Below are 14379 nucleotides of genomic sequence, written 5' to 3'. Positions count from 1 at the left end.
AGGAAGCAAAGTCATCCTCTGACAGCGAAGATGGGGGAGGACGTGAGGGTGGTTAGAGGAGACAGTGAAAAATTGACAGTACTTAGGCGGGAGGGAGAGTGAGGATGAGAAGCCCCAGGACCCACTTTGAGGCTTGCGATGATGAAGTTCAAGGGCTTGGTCGGCACAGGGTTGTGCTATTTTCCAGCCATGTAGCCCTGAGCAGGTGAAGAAGTGGACTTAAACAGGTTGGGTCTGCTAAATGAGAAAAATGAAACAAGAAAGGGAGAAGTGTTGAAGGTTCATGTAAGGCAGTGAATACTATGTACATTTGACAGTGGAGTTTGAAGTTCGTCAGGAAAGAAGAGAGACTGACCACAGACTGAGGCACAGGCAAAAGGTGTGAGGGGAAAGAGATTGATAAAGGAACTACATATTCATCTTCATAGTGGGAAAGCAACAGATGATACCTAAAACTGAAAACAGATCAATAGCCAGATGGGTGGTGCACGCCTATAATCCCAGAGAGTTGGGAGACTGAGGCAAGAGGACAACAAGGTCCAGGCCAGCCTCAGCAACTCAGCAGGACCCTGTCTCAAAATAAAAAATACAAAGGGCAGGGCTGTAGCTCAGTGGTAGAGCGTCCCTGGGTTCAATCCCCAATATCAAAAAAAAAAAAAAAAAAAAAAACAAAAACAAAAAGAAATCCTGAAATGGCAGCATAAACATGTTATTTAGAAATATAAAATAGAACCAAGGAGTTTAAAGTTGTTGCCCTAAAGCATGGAAAATTGGAATAAGGTTTAGAGAGTTACTTCACTTTTTTTAAAGAGCTATGTGCGTGCATAACCTCAGTAAAAATAAAACAAGATATTATCCTCTAGTGAGGGGTTAAAAGGAATTAGGACATATAAATGGAAAACAAATGATCAAACTAAAACTACCACCAAAAAATACTGACTTAGGAAAATAAATGTTAACAAGTCTGCTTAATATCTATTTTAAAGTCTCCTCAGTTTTTCCCACAAAGAAATTTTGAAATAATTCTACTTCTCTATGCACAAAGTATACAAAAATACATGTAAAAGGACATTAATTGTATCATTGTTTATAAAAACAAAATATCAAGCACATCCAGAAATGATTAAATATAAGGAATTATTTAAATGAGTCATAACTATTTAACCAACAGAGAATATCATAAAATGGTGATAGGTGTGTATACATTTATATCACATAGAAAGTTATCTATGCTACATTTTGAATGAAAAAAAAAACAGATTATAACATTAAATGGAGGTAGATTATAAACAAGTATGACGGGAGTGTCTAGAAGAATATATCACAGTATTTATAATGACGGACACTGCCCCTACTATTAGTAGTAGAAATTTTCTTCACATTTTTATTTGTATATTCCTTTCTTTCAACATTAAACATGCTCACCTTACATAACAAAGTATTCCTAAAAACTTATTCCAAGAAAGTATAATCCATAGTCTCAGGAAAAATAAGTCCTTTAATTTCACTATACCTAAAGGAATAGAAACAAGATACCTGATTAATGGCTCCCAACATCTCGGCCCTACTGGCTACTCGATTTGCACATTGGCTGAGAAATGTTATACTGTTCTCCAGCTTCTTAATGACTTCCTGGGCCTGGTTGTCATCTTCACACAAAGGTGTTAAAGACTGCACAGAAAGAAAAGTTTAATTAAAAGATAGAGAACATAAGCATTAAACAAGAGATTCTTACACTAAGTCTAATCTCAATTATCTTGGTGGAGCATTAAAAAGAAGCACAAAGAACAATAATGAATGATATCAAAATATTGCTGGCTAACAGGTATGCAGTACAAATGCTCACACAATCTTTTAGATCTGTTCTTGACCCATTCTTTTTATAATTGCCAAATATGCCCCTCCCTCCTGTACATTCATATCTTTCTTCTATGGTTAATAGAATGGGATATCATTAATTGGTAATACTAAAGAGATTTTGCTTAGAAGTGAGTTGAAAGTATCATATGAATTTTGAGAAAGGTAGCAGAACGGTGGAGTTGGAACTGGTTCTGACTAGTACACTTGCTCTTCGATTGATAACATGATATTGGGCTGGCTAGGTGAGTATGTCTTTATTGCCTCATGAATATATTTCCCTGAAAAACCTATGACCTTTATCTAAGATGATGTTCTTCCTGATGAAGGACCATCCTTTTCACTAGGGTAAAGACAGAATTTAGAGAAGAACAGATTTAGAAGCAAAGAATCTACCTCTCATTAGCCTATGATTGTCATCAAACTTCTAAAACATGGCCACATTGAAAACACTATGAATTATAGGAGATGCCATTATTTTATATATCATTAAGAACAAGTGTTGCCAGAAAAAAAGAAAAGACTATGAGGCACCATTCATCATAAATTACATAATTCTGAAAAAGTTAAAATGTCAGTCTTTTTCATTTTCTAATTCTCTATCAATCAGATGAAATTTGACAACTCCTTTCCTAGGATAGAGTAATATGAAAGGTAATAGATGTCAAATGCTCTTCACACAGTAGGTGCTCAATGAATTGCAGTCACTTTTGAAACATACATATATGTTTAAGCTGCAACCAGAGAGTTGTTAACCAACCAGAATGGTCACCACTGTCACACATGCAGTTCCCTATGATAATTTAAATAAGCACTTCCAGGGACTGGGAATGTGACTTAGCAGTAGAGCCCTTTCCTAGTATGTGTGAGGCCCTGAGTTCCATCCCCAGTAACATAAAAAGGAAGTGCAAAAATAAATAATTAACCACCTCCAGTTGGGAAGGGAAGAACAGATATTAGTTGTAAGCAGAACAGATATGGTCAAGCTAGATTGAATCATGAAGAAATAAAGAATCTGAACGACCCCATAGTTAGTTAGGAGATTGAATCAATAATCAAAAACATCCCAACAAAGAAAGGGCCAGGACCAAATGGCTTCACTGGGGAATTCTAACAAACAAAGAAGAAATAATGTCAATTATTTAAAAACTCTTTTAAAATTGAACAATGAAGGATAGTACCAGGCTTATTCTTTGAGGACCCCCATTACCTTCATATTAAAGCTGGACAAGAAAAGAAACTGCAGATCAATAACCTTGATGAATATTGATGCAAAAAAAAATCCTTAACAAAATGCCAGCAAACTGAATTCAAAGGCATATTGAAGGTATTATATGGCGTGCTCAAGTGGGATTTATTTCTGGAATGCAAGGATGGTTCAATATGTGAATATCAATCAATATAATATGACACAAACAGGAAGGATGACAAAAATCATGTTTTTCTCAATTGATGAAAAAGCATTTGGTAAGATTCAACACTTTTGTGATTTAAAGAAAGTGTATAAAAAACTAGGAATAGGAAATTATATAAATCATACATGAAAAACCCACAATGAACATAATACTCAATGATGAAAGACAAAACTTTTCCTCTAAGATCAAGAACAAGGCAAGGATTCCCACCCTCACCAGTTCTATTCAACATACTAGAACACTACTACTAGAACCATAACAAGTAGGCAAGAAAAAGAAATAAAAAGAACCCAAATCAGAAAGGAAAAATTAAAAAATTTGTTCACAAATGGCATGATCTTTTGTGTAGAAAACACTGATTTCACATAAACTGTTAGAATAATAATGTCAGCAAAATTAACAAAAAAAAAATGCAAAATTAACAACAGAAAAAATCAGCTGTATCCCTATATGCTATCCTATATACTAACAATTTCCAAAAAGGAAATTAAGAAAACAATTACAGGGCTGTGGTTGTGGCTCAGTGGTACAGCACTTGCCAAACATATATGCGGCACTGGATTTGATCTTTAGTACCACATAAAAATAAATAAAGTTATTGCGTCCATCTATAACTTAAAAAAAAAGAAAGAAAACAGTTCCATTTATAATAGCATAATAAAGGGTATAATACTTGGGAATAAACCTAATCAAAGAGATAGAAGTCTTGTATATTGAAAACTACAAAACATTGCTGAAAAAAATTAAAGACAAATAAATGAAAGATATCCTGTGCTCATAGATCAGTAGATCTAATTTTGAACATGCATCCTACCCAAAGCAATCTGCAGATTCAAGGCTTTCTCTAGTAAAATCCCAATGACATTTTTCTTTTTCAGAAATAGGGAAATGTGGGCCTCAAAGTATATGTCAATGGTATAGCATGTGCTTAACATCCATGAGACCCCTGGCTTAGTCCCAGCACCAAAAAAGCAGATATAAGACTAATGAAATAGAATAGAGAGCCCAGAAATGAACTCTCATGCATGTGGTCAAATGATATTTCAGAAGGTACCAAGAAAGCACAACAGAGAAAGTCTCTTCAACAAACAGTGTTGAGAAAAGTGGCTATTTATATGTGAAAAGTATGAAATTGGACCCATCCTCTGTACCATATACAAAAATTAACTCAAAACTGGTAGAAGACTTAAGAGTAAGACTCCAAAATAGTAAAATCCTGGAAGAAAACACAGAGGAAAAGCTTCATAGCATTGAATTTAGCTATAATTTCTTAGATAGGACATCAAAAGAATAGACAATAAAGATGGAAAGAGACAAATGGGACTATGTCAAAAGCTTTTGTGCATCAAAGGACCAAATCAATACAGTGGAAAGGCATTCTAAGAATGTAACTTAAAGGAATATAACTGTAAAGGAATTAATATCAACAAGAACTCCCAATAACTTAATTTAAAAATGAACAGAGGACTTTCAAATATCTAACAAGCTATATGAAAAGATGCCCATATACTTAATCATCAGTGAAATGAAAATCAAAAACCACAACATACCACCTTGCACCCCATGAGGATGGCTATTATAAAATCAGAAAAATGACAAGAGTTGGTGAAGAATTGAACAAAATACTGTTGGTGACAATGAAATGAGAAGCAGCCACTATGAAAACAATATGGGGGTCAGTTTTCAAAAGGTTAAAAATATAATCACTATACGATCCAGCAAACTCAACTTCTGGGTGTATACTCAAAAGAATTGAAGAGATATTTGAACACCCATGTTCCTAACAGCACTATTGGCAACAGGCAAGAGGTAGAAGCAACCCAAATGTCCACAAATGGATGGATAAACAAAAGGTGGTATACACATAAATTGGAATATTATTCAGCCTTTTAAAGGAAGGAAACACTATCACATGTTGTAACACAGAAACCTTCAAGACAATCATTGCTAACTAAAATAAGACAGTTTGACAATCTGAATATCATTGCACACCTACTTATATGAGATATCTAACAGTCAAATTCATAGAAACAGTAGAAATGTGGTTTTTAAGGGGTTGGGTTAAGAAGAAAATGGGAGTCAATGGGTGTAGGGTGTAGTTTTGAAAGCTGAAAATGTTCTGGACAATGTGTTTTGGAAAATTTAAATATACTCAACACTACTGAATTATACTGTTAAAATTAAGATAGCAAATTTCATGTTATGCAAAAAAAATTTTTAATATGATTTCCCAATTTTATTTTCTTCACCCAAATGAAGCTCCTTAATTTCCAAACTGTCTTTAAATTTGAAGAACTTCATTAGATGGAAGGATAACAGTTGTATCCTTCCTCACACCCTCATTGTTCTCTCAGTACTTTCCAGTGACAAGTCTGCAAGACTTAAGTAACATTTTTCTTCAGTTTAACCATAAATGGAATAGATGTTTCCTTTATAAAGCTTAAAATTGATTATTTATTTCTTATTCTCTGTTTCTGCCTGAAATCAATATGAAAATCCAGAGAAGGCAGATGACTTATGCAACCTACTTCAAAAGGTATTTTTTATTATTATTACTGATATTCTCCCATTAGTGAACCTTTCAGTTTGGCCTGATCTTGAATTCTATTATCCACATTTTGTTTTGGCAGGGTTTAGCATATGTGTAGGTTTTCATCATCCAAGTAAACTCAAATGTAACTATGAAAACATCATTAAAATACAATCAAATGTATAGCTTCCGAATGTTCTGGTTCATACTCCAAGAGCTTTAAAACAGTTAGTTGATTTCTTTCTTCAAATTGTCTTCTGCCAGGGTCCCGGGATCGCTCTTCAAGCTTCACTCGTTTCTCTAATGTAAACCAGTCACATTTAAATCCCAAAGATAATCTGAGAAATTCTGCCTGTTGTCAAAATAATGTGAGGGTGAAGGGAGAAAGTTAAATGTGGTTGAACATTTCAATTTTACACAGTATTATCCTGAGACATTGCCTTTCTCCTCCAGCAATAGAACATCAGCGTGCATAGGCCCATACCTGCACTTCATCACCGTCAGGCCAAACAGACACCAAACATATCTGAACGTGTGTTATGCTAAGCATGAAGCCACTGTAAGAGGTGAGTCTGAAATGCTATTTTTTAAAAAGGAAAAAGGTTTGAAACTTACCTCCACCTCTTTCTCATTAGCAGACGTGCTGTGGGATAAGACAAAGGGCTTGCTCAGGACATAATCCAACAGAAAAATAAAAACGTGAAATTACAAACATGAAGAAAGCTTTACTTTCACTTTGTCTGAAGTTAAACTGATTTCATGGGGTTACTGGAAACAGGGGAAAAACCAGATTCTATCAAAAGACAATAAAATACTCTGGTTAAGATGGCTTGACACATGAAAGCACATTTTCATTAAATGCTGTTATTGTCCTATCTCTACTAAATTGAAGGCATTTTATTTAAATATATATGAGATGATAGCCAGCTAATGTGTTTTGCTTAAATTATAAGATAATTTTATGCTGAAGCCATGGGGATCATGGCATACGTATCAAGATTCACATCTCTAGTAGTTCTTTGAAACCTGAAGATTATCAGAGTCAAGACATGGGACAATCTGTTCCTCTTTGCATTTGAATATTTGTTTTACTAGATCCCATGCTACATGCTACTTCCTTTGGTTATCCTGGTCCTTCCTTGGATCAAGATGTTAACAGCAACACTGGCAGGAATAGTAGTTTGTAGTAATAGTAATAGCAGAGTACTAATAAATAATAGTATACTAGTAGCGGAAAACAATAACAATAAAAATGACTTTAAAGGTTTACAGTATGCCAATTCCAGAGCAAAGCTCTTTATATATATTAGGATTTTCTTTATGACAAGTTGCACAGGACAATATATTAATAAGATCATTGAATTTAAAACTGATAATGCTTGATTTAAAGCCACACTTTGGCTCTTACAGACTGGGCTCAGGGACTAAACAACGTTGTTAAACCATCTACATGATAAGAATATTATTTTGATGTAATAGCTAACTTTTATGAGAACTGCTGTGCCAGGCCCTTTTCTATGTGCTTCCTACATATTAAATCATTCAATCAGTCCTCCACAGCAAGGCTTCGGTGGCAGACACTACCTGTCTGCATTTCACAGGCTGGGAAAAATGAGCCACAGGGTAGCTCACCTCACATTTGCAGGACTGACTAAAACTATGCAAGAAAAGAATTTAGCCCAGGACTAGTATATGGCCTGTTCTCTATAAATAGACTTACTTTTTATACATTGTTTTCTTTTTGCAAATGAGAAACTGAGACTAAAAATTAAATAATTATCACATAATGGTTTTATGGTTCCAAACCAGAGTCTGTGTGACCTGACAGCCTGAACTCTATCCACTATTCCACCCTAGTAAGGGAGGGAAGCATATTAGGTATTATTTTTGAAAATATTGGCTATTTGCTTTTAGATGTGATATTGAAAAAACTAAGTAGAGAATTAATTACTACCAACATGCATGGGTTTTGCTTCTTAGTTACACAATAGCAGCATAGTTATTATTACAAGTCCTCTGGGATTGAACAGTCAATGCAGTATCAATGTGGCTTTTTGACAATGATACAAATGGAATCAGGATTAGGTCCTCTTGCTGACCTTATCCTGGGATGCAGTGGCACGTCTTTATTCAGTAAAGACTACAGCTACAAAAATAGCCACAGGGACCAAAAGTACACATGGGAGTTGATAGAAACACATTCCTTACCTCCTGAAGCACATTCTTTTCTATGTTCTTCTATTGTTTGGGATTCCTCTTTGGCTTCCTAAAACCATAAGGCAATTTTATTGCTGTACATAGAGTGGAAGTTCTTCATAAGCAATTATTTCTCTGCTTCCTGTCCTCTCCTAATCCTACTCTACAGTGCTCAGGGAAACTGTAAGAAGAGTTAAGAAAAAAACAAAACAAGACTTGCCTCTAAGGGGGTTCCCAATCTAGCTGAGGCAAAAAAGAACACAAACATGAAAAGCTTTGAACATGACACAGGCTATCACAAAGCAAAACTTGGATTAGTTGCCAATAAGTGAGGCTTAGGTAAAGTGAGTGTTCTGAATGGGATGAGGCAGGGCAACGTGGAAAGTTGGGAAGTCTGCAGACCAGCATGGCTGCAGCAAGAGGAGAGATAGAACTGAATGGATGGATGAACGGAGAGGTGAAGTGGGGGGTAACCTAGGGCCATCTAATGTGGCTTCTTATATTGGCTTTGGGGAAGAAATTATGGCAAAGATACTGTTAAGATTGTGTTGTGTAAGGTTTTAATTTCACATAAGTTTATTTTTAGGCCATTGACCAACTGTTCTATACATAATAAATTGCACATGTATACAATGGTTGCCCATAACAACAGAGTTGTGCTGTACTGCCTGGGAAATTTTCATGGGAGGGACTCAGTATGCAACCATTTTTATGATATTATTAGACATTTTCAAAAGAAATGAGAAATTCAGAAAAAATAATTTATCCACTAAAAAGTCGAAGTAGACAAATTTTCCTTGGTAGAGTCATTGACACTATGCTATATAATTTTTAAGACAACTAAAAGGTAGGTTTCAATAGACTGTAATAAATGTAATAATAAAGGTAAAGTGTTGCTTGCTGTCATCACAGGTGGATACTTTTGAGTTTTTTCAAGTCTTCTTCAATCCCATGACCCCTCCCAGCCACAGCACTTCCCCTGCCCCCACAGCCTGGCTCCAGAATCCAGTCCATCTCCCCCTCATGATCATATCCACTACTCTAACCCATGCCCAATGCTCCAGGGAAACTGCTCTCATCAGTGACCTCCCTAGTGCCAAATCCAATGATCATCCTCCCTCTTCATGTGACCTGACCTCACTGTAGCATCATAAACAATTTATAAGTCCCTCCTTCTTGAGGATGTTTCGACCTGTCCTGTGGATCTTCCTTCCTGGTCTCTTGGCCCTCAGCTTCTCTGCTAGATACTGTTATTGTCCTCAGCGCTCCCTGCCTGCCTGCCAGAGTCACTGGAAAATCTCACCCACGTATTTGCAGGATTCTCTGCAGATAACTCATGAACATGCTTCTGTCCCTAAGTCACATGAGTAAGATTATGAACGTGGGTACATAGGTATGTTTCAAATCTCCTTAGAGACTACCAGTGTCTCATATGAATCTGAAACTTACCTCAGACCGATCTTATTTAATCTCACAAATTCAGTTCTTCCCCCTCCCTCACATTATTCTATTCATTCTTATTAATCCATAAAACCTGGGTACCTCCTTTCCCACATGCCTGATGGAAGTCAGTTTGCTGAGAATTCCATCCTCTAAGATACCTCAAATTCATCTCCTTTTCTCCATGCTCACAAAGTCCAAACTACTTCCGTCCCTTATCTTATCTATCACAACCGTATTCTTGTCAGTTCTACTTCCTCAACAATGTTTTCCTAATGAATTATTTCTTAAAGTGATTTTTTTTACAATGGGAAGGATTTTTTTTCTCAGAACATTCTACTATGGAAAACTAAAGAAGTTGAACTTCCTTCTGTTCATTCTTTATAGGGGGAACCCCTTTCAGCATGTGCTAGCCAGCACTGCACCCTAGATGTACTTCACACCCAGTCCAAGGATACCAGATCACATACCCCATTGTCCCACTTCCTGTCGACTGGAAGGCCATAACATTTTATTCTACCTTATTTATCACCCATATATACCCATGTCATAACCTCCTCTTCACTTGATTAGTTTGCAAGAGTCTGTTTCTTGCAACCAAAAGGGCCTACATATAATAATGCTTACATGCTGAAAGACACACACACACACACACTCTACACATACAACAGAGGGACTAATACATGCGTAAGATCCCTGAAGAATCATGGAATTGGATCCATAGTCTACAAGTTACCCTTTGATTATGAATTCATACAGGTAGAATAAATCCCATCTTTCACAAAAGGAATTTAACATTTTTCTATAAACATTTATAGCTATCCTTATGTCTTACAGGGCTTTGCCATGTGACTGCATATTCAAGACTGCTCATGGTATTAACCTCATAATTTTCAAAGGATAAACTGGGAATGCCTCTAAGAGTACTTTGCACATGAAAGAGGCAGTTGTACCACCGTAATATTTCAACTTTATTGTTCACATGTGGGTACTTCCTTACCAGATTTGATACAGTTTTATCCTTATTCATAGTTGTCTTGGCATGCAGTCTTCTCAGGATCTGGACCTGGTGCCTATGAGAAAAAGGAAACACAGCAAACCATTGGGGATGCAGTAACAAGAAAAGAGGAAGAGTGTAGCAATGTTGGCAGACCAAGGAAGACAAAAGCCTTAGCATGAGACAAATGGAGGTACTACAAAATGCATGAAGGCCCACAACTCAGAGTCGGGGAAGGAGCGCGGAAGCCCCTGGGGGACACTGAGCCACCTAAGACTGCTTGACCGAAAGGAACACTCACAAACCACCTTTCAAACAGTAGGCTGGTTTTTCTCTAATTTTTTTTTAAGGTGAATACGGCCTTTTTTATTGAAAGCATTACTGGCATAATAATAGAAACTGGATGAAGGAAGGATGAACAATTAGTAACTTAACTTTTTATAGCTTGGCAAACAGGCTTTTAAAAATTACATATGCAAAACTGATAACCGTGTGATATCCTACATGCACATTTCTAAATATGTGATCAAAAGAAAAGGTACATTTTAGATTGATGCCATGCCTTTTTGTGATGTTCACATATTTTGGTGTGATTGCACTGTCATTGCTGTACACAGGATCCTTTGTCCTGCATTAGTTCAGTGCAGACACAGAGGTGAGCAGCTAGATAGGGTATCCTTTCTTTCTTTTTAAGGAAAATATATTTAAAGCATATGTTGTGTTTTAAAAATTTATATGAAAGGAAAACAAAACTGATCTCCAGATTCCTTGGAGATACACATTTCTCCCCATAGGTGTTTTGTTTTAGTTTTCCTTAAATTTTAAGACAGATAGTAAGTCCATATGATCCATAAATTTAAAAAAATACATGTTTTACAGTAAAAAATTTTTCATCTCATCAATACCTGCCAGAAACCTGGTGTTCTTGTCTGTCAACTGTGTTATTAATTTTTGTCTAGCCTTCCAGAAATACTTTATGCAAACATAAAAACTCTTTTTTGGGCTGGGGTGGTGGCTCAGTGGTAGAGCACTTGCCTAGCATGTGTGAGACACTGGGTTTGATTCTCAGCACCACATAGAAATAAATAAATAGCCCATCAACAACTAAAAAAATTTTTTGAAACTTCTTTTCACTAAATTTTACATACAATACACATTTTCTATACTTTCCCCCTAGAAACAGTAGTCCTTTCATAGTATTGTATGAAAAATTCTCATTATATATGTTTTATACCTGCATATTAAAATTCTATTACATGGATATGCCATCCTACAGCTTTCCATTAATAGCTAACTTGTTGTCAATATTTTATTACAAACAATGTGCAACAAAGAAGCTTACACATGTCATTCAGTATGTGTGCACATGTATCTATAGGATAAATTCCCAGACACTGAATTGCTGCATCAGCATTACATTTTGATAGATATGAGTTACATTTTCACAGATATTATAGCCATATTTGTTACAAAAGTTTACATTTCCTACAGCAATGTATGAGAGTGCCTTTTTCTCTTATGATTTAATCAACAGAATATAATCGATTTTTGCATTTTTGTCTATTCGACAGGTAAAGAATGGTATCTTGGTACAATCTTGGTTAAAATATTTCCTAACAAGGTGTAATGTGTATTCTTTACTTAACCCATGGAACAAATTCCTTTTCTGAAATTTTAGGACTACTATAATTTAGCACTTGTATCTCAAATTTAAATGTTGAGTTCAAACAACAGAATGGATTTTCCTTCATTTTTTCCCCTTTTACAGTAGGAATGAGAGTCTACAACTCCCTTGGGGGTCAACTACAGCAACATCTCACTGAAGATGATTAAGAACTATTTCGTTTTCAGAGTAGAGAAGCAGGAAAGGATCTAACATCATCCAGTTCTCTTGCCTTCTGAGTGCACCACTGCTTAATGGTCCATCCTTTTAACCTAGGATTCTAAGAATTTCCTAAGTGACATCACATCTGTGCCACAGTTGAAATCCAGCAGTGTCCATTCAGTCTGTCAGCGGAAATATTTAAGCCCCATCACAATATATTGTTTTTGTTCCATCTACAAAATTGAACCAAAAAATAAAATGGTACTTGGACTTTTCTCCATACTCGCCTTCTGTCTTCAAAATTCCTTTAAAAGAATTAATATAACATTGCTAAGCTATTAAAGACAGAGACTTCACTAGCTTACAGGTTTGCCTCCCGTATTAGAATGAAGCTACTCTTGAACCCAGCTTACCTTGGATCTCTGTCATGGAAGACACTGATCTTTCTTCCTCTTTCCCACAGAGTGATTTACAGTCAAGGCCACCAGAAGCCATATTCAAATTTTCTGATCCAGAATCTACCAACAGGAAGAAACTGTCAGCATGACTCCTATGCAAAGGAGAATTTGCCTATGCTAGTCTCATTTGCACACATTTCAGCAGGTTTCAGAACATAAACTTATACTTTTTTTTTTTTCAATGTCTCTTCCAAGTCCACTCACCACTTGAGGTTACAGTACTCTCTGAGGAGGAAGTATGTCCAGGTGACGGTAGTGTGAGATATTTTCTAATAAAAGGGTAGAAGAAACATTTTAGTATGTTAGATTCAAATCTTTTTAAAATGAGCAAAATACACAAATTCACACACACAACACCAAGAGCAAACCTGGACTGCGGCAGGTCCTCAGAACCCAAGTGTTCCACACCATTCTCCTGGAGGGAGAAAACACAAATACACAAGTTCAATGATTCAACAGCTGCCATTTCCAAAAGTACTATACTTATTTTTTATCTACTGATTTTAAGTATGAGTCTGATATTTAGGAAAACCCAGACAATTTTTTGGACAAACGAAATTTAATTCAAAAGGCAGAGTTTATGAACTTAAATTTTCTTTGAACAAAACATTCTAGGTTAGCATATAAAATATTTCTATTTATGAGACCATTACTCAATGTAAAACTTTTGACCAGGTGATAGAAATTGTTCTCAAGCACCAAGCTAGATAAATCATACATTTTAAACTTAATCCATATCTCAAAGATCTGAGGGATTACATCTAAGACAACACCTGTCACCTGGCATTCAAAAAGAGCTTCACAGGACTGTGGTTGCAGCCTGCCAGGGCAAGTTTTTGAAAGTCTCATTCGAATCTCTAAATTTCTAGCAAGAATTCCCAGTTTGGAAGGAATTTTAGGACATTAGAATTTGTTAGTATACTTCTTCTCTTTCAAAAAGAGATATGGTAGCAACATAGTTTCCTTTTTAATAGTGAGCTTATTTAACAACTTTGTTTTCATTTTTATGTATTTAGAAAGATTGTAATAAATTGAAACTGATATAATTTAGGCATATCAGAAACTTGTACAGACAATGAAAAAATGAAGACACACACATACATTCCATAATCAAACACAGAACTTTTTAACTGCCACAGCCAACTGTTGTTGTTCTACGTAGGTATGCCACTTATCATATACAGTATTTAGAATTTATTCATGAACACATTTATCATAGCCACAGAAAGATAAAGATTTAGAAAGAGTTTGCTGAATTTGTAGTTGCCCAGTATAAATAGAAGCCTACAGCTGTTGAGCACATTAAAGTTTATAAAAACCCTTTTTTGTATCATCTTACCTAATTTTCCCAAAAACTATACGCAGTAAGTTTTTGCTTGCATATATAAGACCAGTGGTTAAAGCAATTTCCCAAGAATATCAGAATGGTGGAGCCAATCTTCAAACTCAGATCCAATTAAATGCAGTGTTCTCTCCATTGTAAATAAGTTATTCCAAGCATACATTAACCTAAGACTTTCCAACTATTGTCATAGACTTGTAAATGATTTAAATATAAACTTTTAAAGTGTTCACCTCAAATGCTTAGAAATATTTACAAACTTAAAACAAGAATTTACATCTCAGTGACATTCAATCTTCTGCTTTTTAAATTTCATCAA

At 35.6% G+C, this 14379-nt stretch overlaps 1 protein-coding gene across 1 annotated transcript in view; it reads right to left on the bottom strand.

Annotated features, from left to right (window-relative positions):
- The window catches only part of IRAG2 (inositol 1,4,5-triphosphate receptor associated 2), a 130790-nt gene that overhangs the window by 19881 nt on the left and 96530 nt on the right, over nucleotides 1-14379 (bottom strand). The window contains 10 exon segments of the mRNA XM_079139884.1: nucleotides 1537-1671; nucleotides 6012-6035; nucleotides 6037-6066; nucleotides 6068-6154; nucleotides 6418-6445; nucleotides 7435-7459; nucleotides 8011-8068; nucleotides 12657-12778; nucleotides 12923-12987; nucleotides 13087-13133. Of these exon segments, the coding sequence (XP_078996010.1) occupies nucleotides 1537-1671; nucleotides 6012-6035; nucleotides 6037-6066; nucleotides 6068-6154; nucleotides 6418-6445; nucleotides 7435-7459; nucleotides 8011-8068; nucleotides 12657-12778; nucleotides 12923-12987; nucleotides 13087-13133 (621 nt within the window).

The sequence above is a fragment of the Sciurus vulgaris genome (assembly GCF_902686455.1).
Source record: "Sciurus vulgaris genome assembly, chromosome: 5".
NCBI lineage: Eukaryota > Metazoa > Chordata > Mammalia > Rodentia > Sciuridae > Sciurus > Sciurus vulgaris.
Note: the sequence above shows the minus strand (reverse complement) of the source record. Positions and strands in the feature narration are given on the sequence as shown.